Source organism: Oryzias latipes, chromosome 12 (assembly GCF_002234675.1).
Source record: "Oryzias latipes chromosome 12, ASM223467v1".
Classification (NCBI taxonomy): domain Eukaryota; kingdom Metazoa; phylum Chordata; class Actinopteri; order Beloniformes; family Adrianichthyidae; genus Oryzias; species Oryzias latipes.
In genome coordinates, this window is record NC_019870.2 from 1,997,051 (window position 1) to 2,017,484 (window position 20,434).

At 42.7% G+C, this 20,434-nt stretch overlaps 1 protein-coding gene across 5 annotated transcripts in view; it reads left to right on the forward strand.

The window, feature by feature from the left end:
* The window catches only part of LOC101160992 (myocyte-specific enhancer factor 2C-like), a 30,140-nt gene extending 19,357 nt beyond the window's left edge, over positions 1-10,783 (forward strand). For 2 of the 5 annotated variants that reach the window (XM_023960546.1, XM_023960547.1), the window contains 8 exons: positions 2,126-2,269; positions 2,343-2,520; positions 4,032-4,076; positions 4,215-4,378; positions 4,463-4,486; positions 6,344-6,473; positions 6,555-6,675; positions 6,757-10,783. In XM_023960546.1, coding sequence (XP_023816314.1) covers positions 2,126-2,269; positions 2,343-2,520; positions 4,032-4,076; positions 4,215-4,378; positions 4,463-4,486; positions 6,344-6,473; positions 6,555-6,675; positions 6,757-7,081 — 1,131 coding nt within the window. In that variant the 3' untranslated portion in view covers positions 7,082-10,783. The remainder of the gene's footprint in view (positions 1-2,125; positions 2,270-2,342; positions 2,521-4,031; positions 4,077-4,214; positions 4,379-4,462; positions 4,487-6,343; positions 6,474-6,554; positions 6,676-6,756) is intronic. The other 3 variants (XM_023960548.1, XM_023960550.1, XM_023960549.1) reach the window with 3 other exon arrangements.
* Positions 10,784-20,434: the final 9,651 nt, after the last annotated feature.

Consider the following 20,434-nt stretch of genomic DNA (forward strand, 5'->3'; position numbering starts at 1 on the left):
CTTGTAACCCACTGTCAAGTGGTAGGGGGTGTGGCCTTCCGACAAGCTCTCTCCTGATTGGTGAGAGTGGTTGCCGTAGACTTGGACCGATCGCTGCTTATTGACGACGTCCGGCTCCCACATGGCAGCGTCCGTGTCGTGAAAAAATGGCGACCGAATCGACGTCATTTGGTTGGAGCCGGACGAAGACCGTTTTCTACGGGTGACGTCGCACGAACTCAGTCCAGTTCTCATCTACAGTCAAAGCCGATAGAGTTTGGGGCTAAAGACACATCTTCAGGGAAGGAGTTTGAGATGTTGTACAGGAAACCTCCAGCAGTATGTCGTCTGCATAGAAACAGACGGGTCTTCTGTTTGCAGACAGAGGATCGTTTCAGGTTAGAACCCTGAGGAGCTGCGGCAGAACCATCAGATGGGGCTAAAATCTGCCGCTCGGTTTGCATGTTTCCAACCTTTTTGTCTGTTGTGCGTTGTTGGTATTTTTCGTTAAAGTGATGCTAATCGCTCATTCATGGTCTGAACTTTGGCCGTCGGCGTTCTACTCCGGTTCCGCTCCGTTTCTATGAGGCCAGAATCCTAAAAATCCCGATGAAAATCAGCGCCACTAATGGCCACGACTTTATCAGGACGTCCGGGGAATTTTGGTGGCTGGTTTCAGGAGCGGAGCCGTTTTTCTGTAAACCCGTGAAGCGAGGAGGTTAGCCGTGAGGTCAGAGCGCAGCTGCTCCTCGCGTCTTTCGGCGTCGCTGGCGTCCCGTAAATTGTCGCCTCTATTTTGGGACCGAAGTTCCATCTGCTGCTGGACGGGTGTGAGGGTGGAGGTGTGGATGGATGTGGGAGGGGCTCTATTGAGGTTTTGTCTTTCGCCCTTCATCATCCTCAGCTGTCAGTGTGACCCCCCCCGCCCCGGAATAGATGGAATTCATTTGTTTAACGACTCGATGATGTGAGTCTCTGACAGAGTTTAGCTTTCTAAATTGAAAATCGAAAATCTGACACTTTAAAATCTGCACAAAACACCCAGACACACACACACACACACACAATCATTAGTGAGGTTTCACAACAACAATCGGCATGAAAGTTTGTGTCCAGCCTTCATGTTTTTATGAACCACAGCGTCAGGATGAGAATATTATATTTTTATTTAATTAAAGTTTTATAAAACACTGAAAATCCATCCATCCATCCATCAATTGTTTATAAATTAAAAATTGGGAAAAAGTCTCATGAACAGTCATGTTTGTGCTTTTTCGGTTCCTTTTATAGTAGTTGTCCTGCAACTGCGTTGCGGTTGTGTTTAAGTTGTATTACAGTTTTATTAGCTGTTTTGCAGCTGTGCTCCAGTTGTAGGGAGGTTGCATAGACGTTGTGTTGCAGTACTGCACCTGTGTTGCAGCAGGACTGCGGTTGTGTTGCTGTTGCGTTGCAGTAGTGCAGCACCGTGTCCCTCTTCTCATTTGTGTGTCTGTCTAATCAAAGGTGGTGGTGGTGGTGGGGGGGGGGTGAGTTGGGAGGAACTAATAACCTTCTACGGCCATCCCTGCAGGAGCTGCGTCTGCATTGGCGACGGCAGCTGCCCCCCCCCCCCCCCCCCCCCGCTCACCACAGCCCCTCCCTCAAGGCAAAGCAGGTGGACATAACTGGGATGAGTGGGATGACCCCCCCCCCCCCCACACACACACACACACACACACCTAGCGTGTGAGGCTCTGGCTCTGACAGACCCGACTAATGGGCTGTGAAGCATGCCAACGTGCACACACACGTGCACAGACACACACACACTCACAGTCATCAGAGAGGTTTCACAAACACCGAGCCATCCCTGCTCTTCATCAGAGTTGTGTGTTTTTGTTGTTCTGGATTCTCTGTGGGATAGATTGTGTTACGGCGCCCCCCTGTGGATGAATGCATCTTTTATTGTTTTCCTTTCTGAACTCGACGTAGACATTTCCTTCAAAAAGGAAACCTGTGAAGGTCTGAACCTCAGCAAAGGGAAACAGGATTTTAGAGAAAATCTTCATTTGAAGGTTTTTTAAATGCTGTAAAAATGACATTTAGATCAACTAAAATCCTTACATTTTACATCGTTCAGACACATTTCACTGTTCTTTTTAACCAGACGCTGCGTAAGAAAGGCTTGAACGGCTGCGACAGTCCCGACATCGAGGCCGACGACTCTGCAGGCCAGAGCCCGGAGTCGGACGAGAAATACCGCAAGATCAACGAAGACATCGACCTGTTGATCAACCGCCAGAGGCTCTGTGTACGTGAAGGTCTGCCCCGCCCCCCCGCTGCGTGGCGCCGTCGCTCATGACCTCGCTCTGCTTTTTGTCCAGCAGGGGCTGCCTCCCTCCAGCTACGACATGGGGGGGCCCATCCCCGGAGGCAACCTGCTCTACTCCCATCAGGGCATGGGGGGCGCTGCGAGCAGCCACAGCCTGCTGCCCGTTTCACAGTCGTCCCTGCAGAGGAGCAGCATGTCGCCTCAGCGCCCGTCCAGCGCCGGAAACGCAGGTGATCAGGCAGAGGGTTCGCTTTCAGCTGAACCTGGTTTGTTCTTGAAACATGTCGGACAAAAAACTCCTTTAAATTCATTCATTTTCATTTAACGGCTGCCGTCCATTTGTTTGAATTTAAGTCTTTTTGAAAAATAAAGGTTTTTCTGAAATATGACTCCATCATCTGCAAATTTGACATTTTTATTTAGTTTTGTTTAATTCCGAACTGAGATTTTAAGCTTCTTCATTTTATGGATTGTTCTTTTTGCACAAAATTGTTTTTTAGTCTCTTCTTTTTTTTTTTTTTTAAACGCTCCACTATTTTCAGTCTGACTCTTGAAAAACTCCAGATTTCTGAGAATAAAACAGGAAAGGCATATTTTTTATCAAGTTTTGAGATTTTAAACTATTCAAGCGAGAGGAGAGATTGATGAAGCCGTTTTGATTTTATTTAATGTTTTCGTATTTTAGCCGATTTATGTGTCCGAGAAAAATATTCAATTGTTTGTGTTTTAAATAAGGGTGATTTTAAAAAAATTTCAACAAAAATACTTTGATTTCATTCTGTTCATTTTCAACAGCTTTGAATTTGAAAATGTTCCTTTTTAAAATAAAGATCCTTCTGAAATAGAACTGCATCATCTGCAAACTTGATAACTTTTTTCTGTTCTTCTTTTCTGTTTCTTTTTCTTCTTTTTCAAACTTTTTCAAAATTTCCTCCACAAACCTTTATTTTATTTATTTTAGGTTTTTGTTGTTATGCTACACTTTTTTCTTTTTTAAGCTTCTAAAACTCTGGATTTCAGAGAAAATACTTGAAAGGCTGAAGCTTTGTTCTTTAAATTTTAAAGTATTAAAAAAAGACATGAATAAAGCCCATTTAATGGGATTTAATGTGATTTATTTCATAATCATCACATGTTTCAGATTAAATTCTTCAAATGTCTTTGTATCAGATGAATGTGGTTTGTGTTTATTTTAACATTCCTGACAAAAACTCCCCTTTCTGACAGCTTTAAAGAAAAGAAAAAATAGTTTTCTTTTGTATTTGAGTTGATTTTAAACAAACCCACATCACTATCCATTTGTTTAAATATGAAAGTTTTTCTTTTTTTAGTTAAAATAAACATTCTGAAATATGACTGCATCATCTGCAAATTTGATACATTAAAAGTTTTCCCTCTTTTATTTTTTAAGCAAGCTGAGGTTTTAAGTTTTTTTCCTCACAAGCCATTGTCATTAAACACAACGCTATTTTCAACTTAAAGCTTCAAAACCTCCAGATTCCTGAGACAATATTAAAAATGATCAGAATGGGCATTTTTTGTTCTAGTTTTGGACTTTTATGATTTTTAAATCTGTGAGGAGACCTAAATGAAGCCTTGATCTGATTTAATGTATAACAGATATATTTCTTGTTTCAGCTGAAAGTCCTGAGATGTTTCTGTTTCGGCTGCTAGACGGAAATGCAAAGAGAACTTTGTGTGTTCGGTTTGTTGTCTGCAACCGTGTGTTGTGTTTCTGCAGGACTGATGGCTTCAGATTTGACCAGCCCCGGCCTCTCCAGTGTCGGTAAGAACCTCGAATCACTCGCAGAAGGGCGTTCTGCCGTTATTTAGGAGACGGCAGGAGAGTTTGTTTCTGCAGAACCGTCCGTTCTGCTTCAGAGTCACAGAAAACCCAGACCGTCTTCTTCTCCGTCTCCCGCAGGAAACGGCGGCTTCGGCTCGCACTGCTCCTCCCCCGGCCTCATGTCTCCAGGCGGCGTCTCCAAAAACATGCAGGACAAGAGCCCGTCTCAGATGAGCCGCAAGCCCGACCTGCGGACGCTGATGCCCCCCTCCAGCAACAAGTGCCCTAACATGCCGACTGTGGTGAGCGCCGCCCCTCCCCCCTCATTAGCGTCACTGTAATGTCTCTGGACTAACGGCGATCTGTGCTCTAACGCTGCGCCACAGTGTGAGGACTTTGACCTGATGCTGGTGAGTCGCTGCCATGTTTGGACCTTCCCATGCGGAAGACGAAGAAAAACCCGACCGACCCCAAACTTCCTGTAGATTTGATTCTTTCACCCAAACCCGCTGTCCTTCAGAGGCTGTGTCCCAATTCCTTCACTACTCACTATATAGGGCGTTCGCCATTATTAGTTTGTAAAATCGAGGGCCCTAAAAATTTCCCAGAAGTCTCTGCGAAAAACCAGTGTGCATCGATGCTCATTAGATCGACGAATATAGACCACAATGCATTGGGTTTGAACAATTTTTGCAAAAAATTTGTATTTAAAGTATGATATGAGGAAAACTCGCGATACGCGATATTGGTGATCAATATTGCGATGATGATAGAACTTGCGATACATGAACAAATAGCAAAACAACCAAAAACATCATTTTCATTTCACTGCAACAGTTTAAATAAGTCAACGTAACTTAAATTATACTCCAAATAACCCTCGACTACATCGGACGCAAGCAGCTAACATAAAAAAGCTCCATCCCATTGGTCAACAATGTGAAGGCGTCCATCCGATTGGTCAAATGCATAAAGGGATTGATTCGTTAAATACTTCAAGCTGTCCCTAGATTGTTTTAGCACATTTAAAGCAACCATTTATTGCATTTCTTGTCGTCTTTTGCGATATGTGTATCGCACAGCTTGATATCGCGATACGGATCAATTTGCGATTTATCGTGCAGGCCTAGTTTAAATGTATTTTTTAAATAAACCATCAACGTTTTTATCTTCAGAATTTATAAATAATCGTCACAAAACACTCATATCAAGATATTAACTTTGTGAAATCGACGTCATATTCACCTTTAAAAAAAATTAAAGTAGTGAGCAGAGTGTCCGAATTGCTTTTTAAATCAATGGCCACTATATAGTTTTTGGTAATTAGTGGTTATGGTGGGAATTAGGACACAGCCAGAGATTCTGCTGTTTTCCTGCATTAAAACATCCTAAAAAGTTACAAATGACCATTTTATTCAAAAAGTTTGTATAAAAATACAGTTTTAACACCAGATAAAAGTTTTGAGTCAAAGAGGAATTTAAACATGCCTGAATAAAAAAATATACATTTTACCTCAAAATTACAGTTTGAACAATAAATATGTAAACACATTTTTAAAACAAATTCAATTATTTAAAAAGTTTAAAGAGGTTTTATCTATAACATCCCCCCCCCCTTTGTGTGAATCTAGTTCACATTAAAAAAAATTAAATTTTATACAAAATCCTGAAAGGAAAAAAAAGTGAAGTTAAATTGTTTCTTTAGGATTTTGATCATAACGGCTTTCCATACAATCCTTGTTAAGGTATGAATGAATGCATGAATTTTTCAATGTTTACCAGCATCAATATATCAAACAGTTTGGAAGTTTCTATATTTATGTTTATTAGAGGAATTGATTCACTTATTTGTTTGTTTTTCTGTTCTTTTAAACAAAAATCTTCAGTTTTTCCAAATCTAAACAGCAGCTAAGAAAAACTGAACTCAAAGACAAAAATGATTTTATTTATTTATGTGACAGTGTCTTCATCTTCAAAGGTTCAATGTTCACGATAACTTCAAAAATATTATTTTAGAAACGGTTTTAATCCATAAACCAGAAAACTGGTCATTTTTGTGACTTTTTATGTTTGATTTTTTTGTAAACCACCATCGCCCAAAAATCGTAATCGTATCACAAACTTCAAAGGATTTTTTTCTTTGAAGTTCTCGCACTGGTTCTATGTTTAAAGCATCAGTACCTCTTTAGAACCACATTAGAACCACATCAGAACCTCATCAGAACCTCATCTGCTGCATTGAGAGTGTTGTCTTCTTCTTTTGTCAGAACCAGAGAATAAATCACTCCCAGATGGCTCAGACCCTCTGCACTCCCGCCGTCTCCCTCGCCGCTCAGGCCCTCCCCTCTCAGGCGATGGGCGGGTACCCGTCAGCGCTCTCCTCCTCTTACGGCACAGGTGATGGGATCGGTACCTGCCTCAGTGCTGCCCCCTGCAGGCGGAGTCTGACCCACAGCTCTGTCCTTGTTTTCCCTGCAGAGTTCTCCCTCAGCAGCGACCTGAGCTCCTTGTCCGGGTTTGGAGGTTCTGGTCTGGGATCGGTGATGAGCTGGCAGCAGCAGCTCCAGAACCCTCTGCACTCTGCGCTCGGACACATGGGGTGAGGCGGTCAGCCGCGTCTGCCGGAGGGTTCGAGTCCTCGATCCGGACGCTAACGCGAGCCTTTCTTCCACGGCCACAGGAACCTCTGCCAGAACTCCAACCTGAACCTCCCCACCGCTCACCAGAACCTCCACATCAAGTGTGAGCCGGCCTCCCCTCCCCGAGACCGCTCCGTCGGCATGCTGGGCGGAGGCGGCATGACCGGTTACTCCGTGGCGGGCAGGAGGCCCCACGAGGCGGGCCGCTCCCCCGGGGACAGCGCGTCCAGCTGCGGCAGCTCGTACGAAGGCAGCGAGGAGCGCGACTGCGGCGACAGCTTCCTGCTCCAGCCTCTGAGCAGCCAGGAGGAGCATCACAGCCCGTCCGTCAAACGGATGAGGCTAACGGAGGGCTGGGCCACATGATGGGGGCGGCGCTCCGGGCGCCGCGCCGGAGGGGCGGTAGAAACGTTACCCTATAGTATTCTTCTGAGTGCGCGTGCTTTATTTGTAACGGTCACATGTACATGAGGGGCTTTTTTTTTACAGAAAAGGACGTTTCACTGATGAGTCTGAGGCTCACCTTTATCCAAGCACCTGTCCTCACGCGGGGGGCGGAGCTTCTAGGTGGGTCGACCTTCACGAGGCTGATCGTCTACAGCAACCAGATGATTGGGGCTGATGACGATGTGTAGCACAAATGCCCCTAGATGCCCCATCAGGGGGCGTTTCTGAACATGGCCGCATGGCAGCAGCTAAACTGTTTCACGCGGGGTTCCATCGAATATCGCGATAAATTCACAAAGTGGTCATCTTTATATTTTACAACAGTCCAGACGTTTTACGGCTGTAAAACTCCACACTACACACTTTATACACTTTCCTCAGACGCACAACAAAGACACACATGGGTCTATTTGTCTGCAAGTGGATGCATCAGAATGGAGCAGAGCGCGATTTTGCTCCTTATTCCCACCGATTTACATCAAACAAGATTCAGAATTTGTTGTCCATTATCAGAAATTATCAGAAAAACATTACAAGAACACTATTTTCATCATAGTGGGTCTGTAAGCTCCGCCCACACGCCGACACGTAGGGCTTTCAGGCGCTCTGATGCGTTCAGGGTCAGCGTGGTCAAAGCTGGTTTTTCTCTGCAGGTTTTTTTATATTCTATTGTTGGGAAATTGAGTTGAATTCAGGGAAAAGTTCAATCAGCTCCTTGGTTTTTCTTGGTTTAGTCTTCATTTTGGGGCGAAGGTCAAACGCTGGCGAGTTCGCCATAAAGACGTGAAACCAAACCGTTTTCTGCGAGGGACCACTGTTCAATGAAATCATGAAAATTCAAACAATATTGTTTGTTGTTACATTGAGAGTTGTGTTTTTTATTCAAACTTAAAGAACAACACCTTGAAATCTGATGCAGTGACTCCGCCCCTTACCTGGTAAAACGATTCAAAGGTGATCGTCTGACACATCAGTGGAACTGAAAGTTTTATTTTCTCTCTGAACACTTCCTGGCGAGGATGTCGTACATGTACTGCGTGTGTGTTTTGTGTTTTACGGGGTGGGCGGGGTCATAAGTTAATAACACGTATGTACATGTGCTCATGTATGCGAATTTTAACGGGAGATGAGCGTGAAGAAGTCCGGTACTCGGAGGACTGGCGCTCCTGCTGGATCCCTGCGGGGCTGGATCCACGGGCGCTCGGCGCGTTGCGGGTTCAACACACGCGAATGTACGGAAGGCAAAGAGCGGCAAAAGTGCAGGTGGGGAACGAGTATGTGCTGGAGGGGGAGGGGCTTTTGACCAACAGGGCGGCGCTGCTGGTTAAAAGGGGGAGGAGGAAGACGAATCGATGGTGACTGGAAAGGTTTTAGTGGAGAAGGACGCAACGGGTTGCATGAAGAAGAAATCTTCACTTGATGTGAAGAGTTTGTAGACAGTTTTTGTTTTTAATAAAATAAAATAAAAATCAGTGAAGACAATCCTACACGACAGAAAAATAAAAATGAACCACAAAAAATAGTTTTCGTGACGGTTTTTCTAAATCGACATCCAGAGGCTGAAACGGCGGCAAACTGAGCCAGACTTGGTTTGTTCCACTCAAACTTTTATGTCAATCTCCAGACTAAAACAGAGGATTATGGAAATCCTCACATGTCAGGGAAACAAAACAAGAACATCTCTTTGAAAGGCACTTTTTTTTTTTTTACCTGGGGAGAAAACTTGAAATCATAAAAAGCCTCCAATCATCTCTTTTTTTCTAGAGCTCCGCAAACATTTAACTTGTTTTTCACTTAATGCTGAGCGGGTATCACTTCCTCCTTCCCAATTCTTATTCACTAGAAGATTTGATTTATGATTAATGATCAATTCTAAATAAATGTGGATTTGTATTTCGAAAAAAAAAGTTTTAAAACTGTAAATTATTATAGAAATCTGTGGATTTTTTTTCAAACATGACACTAAAAGTAATTTAATTCAAGTATTTCATTGAGGTTAAATACATTTATATGGTCAGTTTATCCCAGACTTTTTTGTTTGGGTGACATTGAACGAACACAGATCGGACACTAGAGGGCGCTTCCTTTTAAAAAAAAATAGCATATTTGAGTGTATCATCCGTAAACAGGATGCAGTTTCCTGAACCAGAGTCCAGGAGGATGTCTGGATTCGGTTCTCCCTGAATCCAGATTCAGAACCTTAAAGAACCAGAGCTCAGCAGGCAGAGAACTGTTTGAAGATCCTCCTTCATTTGGGGATTTCTGTTTTCCTTCCGTCAGCAGGAAAACCTGAAACAAACCGACCAAGAGAAAACATATTTGTTGCTGTTGCTCATCTGTTTGTCCACCAACCGGACAGGATTTCCCTGAACAGAGATCCACATAAATCAAAATGCTTGAATTCTTTAGTGTTCCAGTTAACTTTCAGCTAAATGTTTTTAAAATAGTCGTTCAGACCGCCGTGCTACTTCGCTAGCTAAAGTGATATTTAAGCAGCTTTTCCATGTTTAAAGAGATTTCTTTACAGAATCCCCAAACAGGGAAGAGTTTGACATTTAGCAGCTCTGGATCTGGATCTGGATCTGGATCTGGATCTGAATGGAGTCCACTGAAGCTGGATTTTCAGATTAGCTATTCAACAACGACTCGAACACAATTGAATTTGGTTCAAAAAAAGACTTTAAAAAAAGGAGTTTTACAGAAAGCTAAAGCAGACAAAAAACCTTCCCATGCTCTCGTCGGTAAATGATTATTATTCTGCAATAAATGTTTTATTTTAAAATTTATTTGGACTTTAGCTCAGTTCCTTCTTTTATTTTATACTTGCCGTATGAAGGTAGAATTTCCAAAATACAAACATATATTTTTAGTCAAACGTCAGAATGAGAATTTGGTCAAATCAACATAACAGTTTTCCCAGCAGTTTGTTAGCATCTGTTTATCAAAACCTTTTGGCAAAAACGGCTTTCATCATGAAATCAACCAAAGTTTTGCTCCTTCAAACTTCTGCAGACTAAAGTTTTAGCTGCTGAGGAGGAACAGCTCCGTTGGAGTCGTTCTTTAACTGGATCTTCTCTGGTAAAAAACAGTCTGGCGTGTTTGTTCAAAGATCTGCTTGGTAACAAAATAAATAAAAACAAAAAAAGTTAAGGAAAGTTATTTGGAAAACAGCGTAGGTCAATAAAGTTTCTACTGGAGGGAGTTTGGCGTGAATGGTTTCTGTGACCACCGTCACGTTTCTCTCTTTGGGATTGTTGTCGGGACGGAAGCGGCTGAGGGTTCTTCACATTTGAATATTTTGATTTGTGACTGTATATTTGGAGCCGGAGCCCTCTGCTGCCCCCCGGTGGTGAAGCGGAAACGTCCCGTCGGTGTTCTGTGCCTCACAAACTCAGATGAAACGCGACTGGATGTCCTCTGTGCTGTAAATGTCCTCCGTCTCCTCTTTGCCTCCAATAGATGCAATTGTTAGCGCGATTGTTAGCGGCATAGGCTGGGCCTTTTGTCGCCACCTGGAGGCGACAAGCAAAAGCGCACCGCTGTTGTTGCGAAACCCTCACTCAGAAATGTGGTAGCATGTGAATTTTGCAAAAGAATAAAATATACAGGCTCTGTTCCAAACATGTTTCCTGCATTTATGTATCCAATTTTCAGTGAGGAAAAGCAGCTAGCTTCTCCGTCCATCCATTGTCTCAACCAGAAGAATTCGCATTCAGGGTCACGAGGTCACTGAAGCCAACCGAGCTACATGTTAATTTTGATTGATATAATGGAACATAAAAATGTGGTCCTAAAGAAGCCAAAGTGGAGAAATGTCAACCTTTTTGCAGATGATCTTCTTCTCTGACTCGACACAAACATTCAAACTTTTACTTTTGTTGTTTTGACTCTTTTCCATAGAGACTGAGTGTTCCGAAATGATCAGAGGACAGTAAAGTCCACAACAAAGATCTAGACATTTTATATTAAGATGCAAAAACACAATTGAGGAAAAACTGCTGAAAAATCCGGCAACAAAGGTGAAAACATCGAAACTTTCATAAATAAAACCTAAGATCAGAAAAGTCTCTTTCAGAAGAATCTTTAAAGGTTTAACCCTTGTGCTATCTTAGGCACTTTACCATTGGGAGTTGGGTCATCTAGACCCACTAGACAGTGCTCTGAACCTTTTTTCTTCAATGATTTGTGATCTTCTCTGGTGTCCATGGATTACATGAAATCTTTCCACCTTTATCCACCTTTGTCATGGTAGGGAGAACACGTCAATGTAAGGGGGGGGTCATCTAAGATAGCACAAGGGTTACAGCCTGAGGTTTGGTGAAAGGAAACTGACAAACTAATCCGACGTTTTAGCAGAAATCTGTGAAAGATTTTGACTGACCTTCTCCAAATGTACCAGCAGAGCCTGACCTGAACTGCTCAACTTTGTGGCTGACGAAGAAGAGGCTCCTTCACCTTTTATTTGCAGTAGGATCCTAAATTTTATTCAGTGAGAAATAACCTTGGATTTAATTTTAACCTTAATTTTGTTAAATTTTTCAGATATTTGTGAAATGGAAAGTGAAAACTAGTGGGAAAAAAATCACTAAATTTAGTTGCCAAACTTTTACCTCAGTATAATCTTGGTGTAGGTCAGTGTAGTTGATCCTCAGTGGCAATAGTGTTTATGCTGGTTTAGAGAAAGAATATAAATTCTTATAGTCTTTGGATTTATCTGTTTTATTTATATGAAACTGACACATCAGAGGAGATTTTCAGAATGAACGTTTCTGTTCAAACCTGAAGCTCTTTTTAAAAATATTTCTCCTAATGATGTATGTTTTGGACTCAGTTTTCAGATAAATAATAAACTTTAAAAATAATAAACTTTATTTGTATAGCACCTTTCAAGATAAAAATCACAAAGTGCTTCACAGTAAAACACGGTAAAACTCAGTAAAACACAGAATACAGAGAAAATTTAAAAAAAGCTATTTTAAAAAGATAGGTTTTTAGCTGCTTTTTAAAAGAAAACACTGAGTCTGCAGATCTGAGGCTGAGAGGAAGGGAGTTCCAGAGGGATGGGGCCACTGCTGCAAAGGCAAACCTTTAGTTTTTAACCGAGTTCTCTGAACGACCAGCAAACCCTGGTCACATGACCTCAGGGACCTGCTGGGAGTGGACGGCTGCAAAAGGTCTTTTATGTAGACCGGTGCTTGGCTATTAAGAGCTGTGTGTGTTAAAACCAGGATGGGGAGCCAGTGCAGCTGGATTAACAACGGGGTGACGTGTGAAAACTTGGATGATTTCGTTCAAAGCCTTGCAGCAGAGTTCTGGACAACCTGGAGCCGTTCTAAAGAGTTTTTGCTAAAGCGTGTGAAGATGGAGTTGCAGTAATCAAGACTAGATGAAATAAAAGCGTGGATGAGCATCTCCAACTCAGAACGTGACACAACTGGACTCAGCTTTGCAATGTTTTTTAAATGATAAAACAAGAACGTACAAGTGACCCGACATGTGAGTCAAGGGATAAAACTGGGTCTAGAGTCACCCCAAGGTTTCTGACAGACGGCTTGATAGAGGAAGCAAGAGGACCGAACCACTGGGCTATCTGGGGGAGGCAACTGTCAGGAGCGCAGACTAGAACCTCAGTTTTCGCTTCATTTAGTTAAAGAAAATGATCATTCATCCAACACTAAGAAGAAAAGCTTCTTAATGTCTCCTCATTAGAAAAATGCTGCTATGTCTGACAAAGTCTAGCCTAATTAAATAGCTCTGCTTAAAAACCAGAACAGAAATTTAAAACAAAACAGGAAGTTCATCTCCATGGTTCCAGAACCGCTCCTCCACGGGTCCTCTAGGGGGCGCTGGTGAGCCGACAGGCAGTAGGTGTCAGAAGAAAGCAACTTGACGCGTTCCAGATGGGTTTGTGTCTCAAAAGTGGCTAAAACAGCAGAAGTTTTGTTCTCTGAACATCTGAGTTCTGCTGAGCTCACTGAGGACCAGAACCAAACAGTCCTGAGGATCCAGAGTCTGCATCTGAGCCGCAGTTACTGGACCTAAGGATGCAGAACCTGATCCAAAACCATCTGAAGCCCATGGAGACCCGGAAGAGTCATGGTCAGAGCAGCAGGAGCATCAGCTCTGACCTCCTGATGACCCAGATCTGTCCGGCCTGCAGAACAGAAACAGAACCAGCTCAACCAACTACAGTTCTGCACTTTTGACCCGGGCTTCCTGCTGGAACGGCTCCGCCTCCATCATTTGGTGTTGGCACATGTAGCCGCTGCTGCGCCGTTACGCCTCCCACCATCCGTCTGGGACCGGTTCTGCAGTGGGCGTGCACGCGCAGACGTGCACGCCACTGAAGCCATCAAGGACGCTGCAGAACGCTGACCCCCGGCCCACATTCCTGCTGCAGGGTTGTGCTGTGTGTGTGCATGAGCGCGTGCACGGACGTCCCACACAAACATTCAATTGAAAACTTTAGAGCAGAAAAGTTTCAGAAGGGGAAAAAACTGTTTTTTTTCCTCATTTTTCAATTACAGCAGTTTCCTCCGTTTTCCTGCAGAGCTGCAGCTGAGGAGATCTCTGCTGCTGGTGTTTGTGCGGTCACTCCCTCAGCTTGCAGTCTGCCTCTCTTCCAACCTTCACATTTGCGTTTTTGCTCCACTCTACGGTTCTGCTGCATCTCCTCTGCGTTTGGTTCCTCCGTTCTCCTCTTTTGCTGAATAATTCAGGCGTGCAGAAACAGAAGCCGCTGCAGAGGATCACGGTTCCCGCCTGGAGCGTCCTCCTGCTCAGGTGTGAAGGAACGCAGAGGCATCGGCCTTCCAGCAGCAGCAGGAAGTGTGTCGGCTCCGTCTGCTGTCTGAGCCAGTTCAAACCGGTTTGTGTTTATCAGGCGTACAGAAGCAGCCTGTATGGCAGAGCCAAAACATTATCCATGTGACCTCTCATTGTACTGTGCTGTGTGTGTACGTGTGTGTCTTTGTGTGGGTGAACCGCAGAACACTTCTCTAAACACCATATTTCTCCAGAGGAGGTGAGGAACCTCCTGAACCCTCGTTTGACTGATGATCTCCTCCGTCATGTGAGCAACAACAAACCAAACCTCTGAGTGTTTCTGAGGGAAAACTCTGAGAGGAACCGACGCTTTCTGGAACATCGGCTCGTGGAAAACACAAAAACCTTCTCAGGTCGAGGAAAATCTGCATTTTAAAATCCTAAAATACAGCTGATTCGGCAATATTTCCTGTCATCGAAGAAGATTTACATCCTTCACCTGGAACTTTGGCCTATTCCATAAAGTCTCACTCGGTTCATCTATTTTCAAAGTGTTCCCAGTGGATTTTAGCCTAAATTTAAAAAACTGTTTCTTTCTAGGACACAGTTTCTGCAGAGCGGCTGGAGTTCATTAGAATTCCCCTCTGAGTTGTGGATGGGACTGTTGGAGCTGAGAAACCCCGCCCCCCCTTCTTCTCCCCATTGATATGCAACAATCTGAATAAAGAAATACTCAGGTTTTCAGTTTTAAGCTTCATTTTCATCATCTATGCCCTGAAAAATGCCACAAAAACGATGCGATTAATTATTGGTGACCTGTAATTATTGAATCTATTATTAATCTGAATTGTTTTTAACCTAAAATCGTTGCTGTGAAAAGCCTCGTTTCGGGGTATTTTTATTTAAATTTGTGACATTGAGGCGCAGTAAAAGATTGAAACACAACTAAAAAAAAGATTTTATGATGCATTCTATTAAAACAGACTTCAAACCTTTATTTTTATGCCGACAAGTTGGATTATTTGCAATCTCAATAAGGAAGAAAAAAAACATCAGGTCAGGTCTGCTCTAATTTACCACATAAAAAATAGTGGGAACACTTTTCTGAGCAAAAAATATTTTATCAATACCAGAATACATACAGATACTATGTTATTCCACAGACTGGTGATTTATTTGAACCTCTTTGGTGAAGTTGATCATTTTAAAGGATGCAGCAGAAGAGAAAAGAGCATTAGAAGGAGGAAATGAGACGAGGAGGTGACACAGGAGGAGTTTAACTATATAGACTTTGGACATTATTATTTTTTGTTTATTTCATCATCTGGACAAAAGTGGTAAGAGATGGACTTTGGTCTAAAGTCTCGTGACCATCGCTTTCCTCAGAGAGGAAACAGCGAGAGCAGAGCGAGGCCGTGTAGCCATGGCAACGCAACCAGCCACCCTTATAGTAAAAAACGATTTAAACTTTAAAATACAACAGGATTGATGTTCTAGTGATTGGTTTAACATTTATTTAACGTTCTTTGGGGATGTGCATTATCAGACATGAACCGTGATTGACGCAAAGTGCTATAATGTCTGTACTTGATAAATTACGGTGAACGCGGTGATTTGACATCCCCAGATAAACCATGGTAACGCTGTAACACCTGAGCTGTCACCGGTGACGGCAAAATAACACTTTTGACCGTTTACGCATCTTAATGTAATTCTAACAGGTTCCTCTGCAGAGAAAAGCTGCTGTTCTTCAGAATCAGCTGATTTACTCAAACACTTTACTGTAAAGTCTTCAGCGCAAAGCTGCTTTTCTCCGCTTTGGAATCACGGTTCCACGAAGTGCTACGGGAGATCAAAGAATGCCAAAGCCAGAGCTAAGGCTCCAGTGATAAAAACTTGTGTTAATTGAAATTTTCCTGCAAACAGTTTTTCTTTTACTGCAAATAAATATCATCCGCAAATATCAGTTCTCAACCACCTGGACTCCGAATTAGCCCTAAAAAAACATTTCTGGTCTCTAACATTAATCTTAAATCTAAACTTTACCTAAATGCCCTCATCATTAATCTGTACCCACAGTTATATCACGACCTTTACCCTTTACCTTTTACCCTTTGCCACAGTTGTACTCATAAATGTACATACTCTGGAAGAAACTGTGACTTTTTTGGATGGTCATTTTTCATGGAATATGAATGAAAACACAAAAAACCCTTTTCCACTCATAGTTAGTGGTTGGTTGGTGCCAATAATTGTCCAAAAAAGTCTGTTTACCCTCTCATAACGAGAGCAGAAACTTCCCAAATGACCCTGTTCAAAAGTCTGCATGACTTTGTTCTGGAAACACATCCACAAGCTGATCCAAAAGCGTTTGATTAGCAGCTAAAGGTAACCATCCTCACCTGTGACCCGTTTGTCTGGAATCAATCAGTTTGCAGAAAAGGTCTCCCAGCAGCCTTCATCCAGAGCTGCACTGACATTTCTGGATCCTGAGTCATGAGGAAAGCTGAAGAGCTGTCAACAGATCTACGGGAAAAGGTAACGGATCTGTACAAAACAGAAACGGGATATAAGAAGATACCCAAGGAACTGAGAACGCTAGTCAGGGATGCAATGAAAAACCCACAAAGCACTTCAGCTGTGATCCAGGACTCTGAAAAAGTGTGGTGTGGATGTTTCCAGAGATACAATAAGGAAACACCTCAAGAAAATTAGATGCAGGGCCGAGTCGCCAGAAGAAAGACGTTTTTACGCAAACAAACTAGCTTGCAACACGCCAAACAGCCCAGAGACACGCCTCCAAACTTCTGGACCAAAAGTCATTTGGAGTGATGAGACCAAGATGGAGCCTTTTGACCACAATCATAAACACTGCATTTGGGGAAACGTCAACAAGGCCTTTGATGAAAAGAACACTATTGCTTATGTGAAACACGGAGGTGGAAGGTTGATGGTTTGGGGATGTGTGAGCTACAAAGGCACAGGAAACGTTATCCGAAGATACCGGAGGAAAACTTGCACCCTTAAGCTCAGAGGCTGCGCTTGGGACGCACTTGGACAACGACCCAAAACTCAACCACCTGTCATTGGTTCCAACAGAATAAGGGGAAAGTTCTGGCGGGGCCGTCTCCGTCTCCTGACCTCCATGTTATTGAGCCACTCTGGGAAAATCTCAAAATGGGCCGTTCAAGCAACACAGTCCAAGAATTTATAGGAACTGGAGGTTTTCTGACAGAAAAATGATTTGATTTACCATTTAGAGACAAGAAAGAACTTCATCCAAAACGACCGCAAGACACTTCAAGCTGTTATAAATGCAAAAGGTGCCAATACAGGCACTATGGACTTCCCTTAGCTTTAACAATTCCCCTTAGGTATTTGCCCTTATCCTTTCTTACCTGCCCTTCCATGTATCTAAAGACCCTAACCTTTTATTTCCCTTAACTCTCTGATCTTACCCTTATCCTCTACCAATGACCCTTTGCCTCTGCTTGCGACTTTTACCCTTACCACATGGCCTTATCGTTAATTCTGTCCCTACAATTATATAACTGCCTTTACCCTTCTGCCCTTGGCCCAAATATTTGCCCTACACTAAACAATTACCCCTAACTATGTGTCCTTATCCTTCATTATCTACCTATGCATTTATCAAACAACCCTTAACTTTTATGCTACATCACACCGGGCATGTGATGGGCAGTCTTGACTTTGCGCCTTATAAATAATTCTCTGCTCTTACAATTATCTCACGGCACTGACCGGTAGATTTTACCCCCATCAATCTGTTGTTTTTCTTTACTTTCGTAGCTCTGACCCGTCACTTTTTGCCGTTAACCCTAAGCCTTATCTGAATAGTGCGTCCTAATGGCCCTTTCCCTAACCTCTAACCTCTAACTCCCATCCTGAACTCCCGGCCCTTGGTCTAAACTTTCTGCCCCCATTCCTAACTCTTATAGTTAATGCTCCGCCCTAAACCTTTACACTAGGGGTGTAACAATGAAGAAATGAATCGATTTCCATTCCTACAGTCCAACTAGATCCATCTGTCTGAGACGAGTTGTTAATTAAATGGACCAATACCAATATAGAATCATTTCAAACTGAAATAAATCAATTAAAATCTATATTGGACAATACCATTTCGACTGAGACATGGTAGGTTTATTTCACTATAACGTAAAATCGACCAAGTATCATCACAACTGACAACACACCTGATGCAGCAAAAACGGATCAGTTCATTATTCCAGTCCAAACAATTTGTCATGTAACCATCCAGTGTCTAGAATGTTCTAAGAATGTTCCCTTTGGATTCTTTGGATGTGGAAAAACAACAGTGGTGAACTTTAGGAAACTAACGTGAATGGATTTGATATTCATTCTAGTTTACTTGTTGGTTTGGACACATATTTCATTTTCACTTGATGATCTTGAAGGAGTACAAGGGGTGGTGGTGCAAGACTAAATAGGTTCTTTTTGCATCCTCCACTATAAATTTCCTTTGTTTTGTGTCAAACCAGTTTCAGCTGTTTTTGCTTGACTGAACGTCACGCTGATGGTGGTTCCAAGTGGTTTCTCTTCATGTTCTTTACAGCAGTGGACCCCAACCTTTTGAACGTCGCGGACCGATATGACGTCATACAAATGTGGCGGACGGTTATTGCAGCAACACTGCAACAAAGAAGGGAACAGAAACATGACAAGATGAACTCTGAGCTTTTATTTTGACACGCATGACACTGTACATCGCACAAGTGTCATCATCCTCTCCCCTTCCCACACTCATGGTGTAAAAAAGAAATACTGTCTGTTAAATGTAGCTTTCTTTTTTGGAAGAGGAAGGCTCCTCTTCTGTCTCCTGGCTGGGCCTTTTCCCCTTGGTAAAGAAACTTTCCAAAGACGTTTGTTTTTTACTCATTTTGCTAGTTTCTGGGGTTTTATTTTAGCGGTAATCTGACAGCTGACCGAGAAGAGCACCTTGGCCTACGACTAGAGTAACATAGACGGATGGAACAGATAATCTGGAAATTTTTCAAAATAAAACAACTTTCAGATTCTAAAATAAATAAAACAGAAGTAATGTAAGTAATTTATTCTTTCAGTGCGGCCCGGTACCAAATGACCCACGGACCGGTACCGGTCCGCACCCCGGGGGTCGGGGACGGCTGCTTTAAAGGATTTTTTTCAACTTGCTCGGTCCAACAACTGAGCAAACAGATTAGAGCTGAAGGCATTTTGTGTTGGACAGGTTTTATATAAAAGAGGTTATATATCTACGAAAAACCAGATTGTAAATTTGTATAAACCCCTTTTTGTTTTTTATTATTTTTTGGTTCTTATTTATTTTTTAAATTTAGTGTGTGTGGGGAGGGATAGGGGGGAGAGAGTGTGTGTGTGGGGGGGGGGGGGGGAAGAGAGGTGGAGAATGTGGGGGATACAATCGCTGATTTCAATAAGTTATTTTTTTAAGATGTAACAATTATACCAGACCTGCTGAGAGGACAATATTACATCCAAAGGTGATATTTCATTTTACAGGATTTAATGGAACAGATTCCCGAATGCTGAAATCCTGAAGACATGGTTGTAGGTCACAGAGGTCACATGTTCATAGTCACCCATCAACCCACAAAACGTCTGCCGATCTGTCTGTGCTTGAACTTCTTCAGCTCCAATCTGAGCAGATTAGCCACATCTCAGCAGATTACTGCAGGTACAGTCAAAGCTTAACCTGTTAAAGCTTGTAAAAGAGGTGAGTGACGGAGGCGAGCCGGCTGGAGCCAGGCAGGGGGGATTATGGGTACACCTGTGTTTGCTGACCTCCATCGCTTCCCCGTCTGCTGCTCTGCAGAAAACAAGAGGAGGCTGAAGATGAGATCTTCAAACAGGCTCAGACAGAAAGCGGTTCAAACGTACATTTACAGGTTGAGAAACTCGGAGCTCACCCCCCAGGGACGGACGGCTGCTGGGGGGAATTGGGTCAGCAGCTCACGCTGGCTGGCTCTGTTGCAGAATCACACGACTCTGGAAAGATCTCTCTGCAAAGATAGAAACCTTTATTTCAACAGGCAAAACATTAAGAACAATTTCTTCTTTACAAACATGTTTTAGAAAATATGAAATTACTGATTAAGAAAACATTTACACGACTCTTTAAAAATGTCCTTTACTCTGCATTTAAAAGCAGAGAGTGGAATCCGAGTTTCCAAGTGCGGCATGTCTTTATAGAGGGTCCAAACATTTGAAGACCGGGTTTTTAGAACTTTCAGTTTGAGGAGTTGTGAAGAACGAGTGTTGCATATTGAGCCGTGGTGCCCACACTTTTTTGGCACAAGAGCTACATTTGAGACAACAATGTCTTAAAGATAGATACATAGATGGATAGATGGATGGATGGATGTATGTATGTATGTATGTGTACATACACTGACCAAAAATATAAATGCAACACATTTGTTATTGCTCCCATTTTTTATGATATGAACTCAAAGATGTGAAACATTT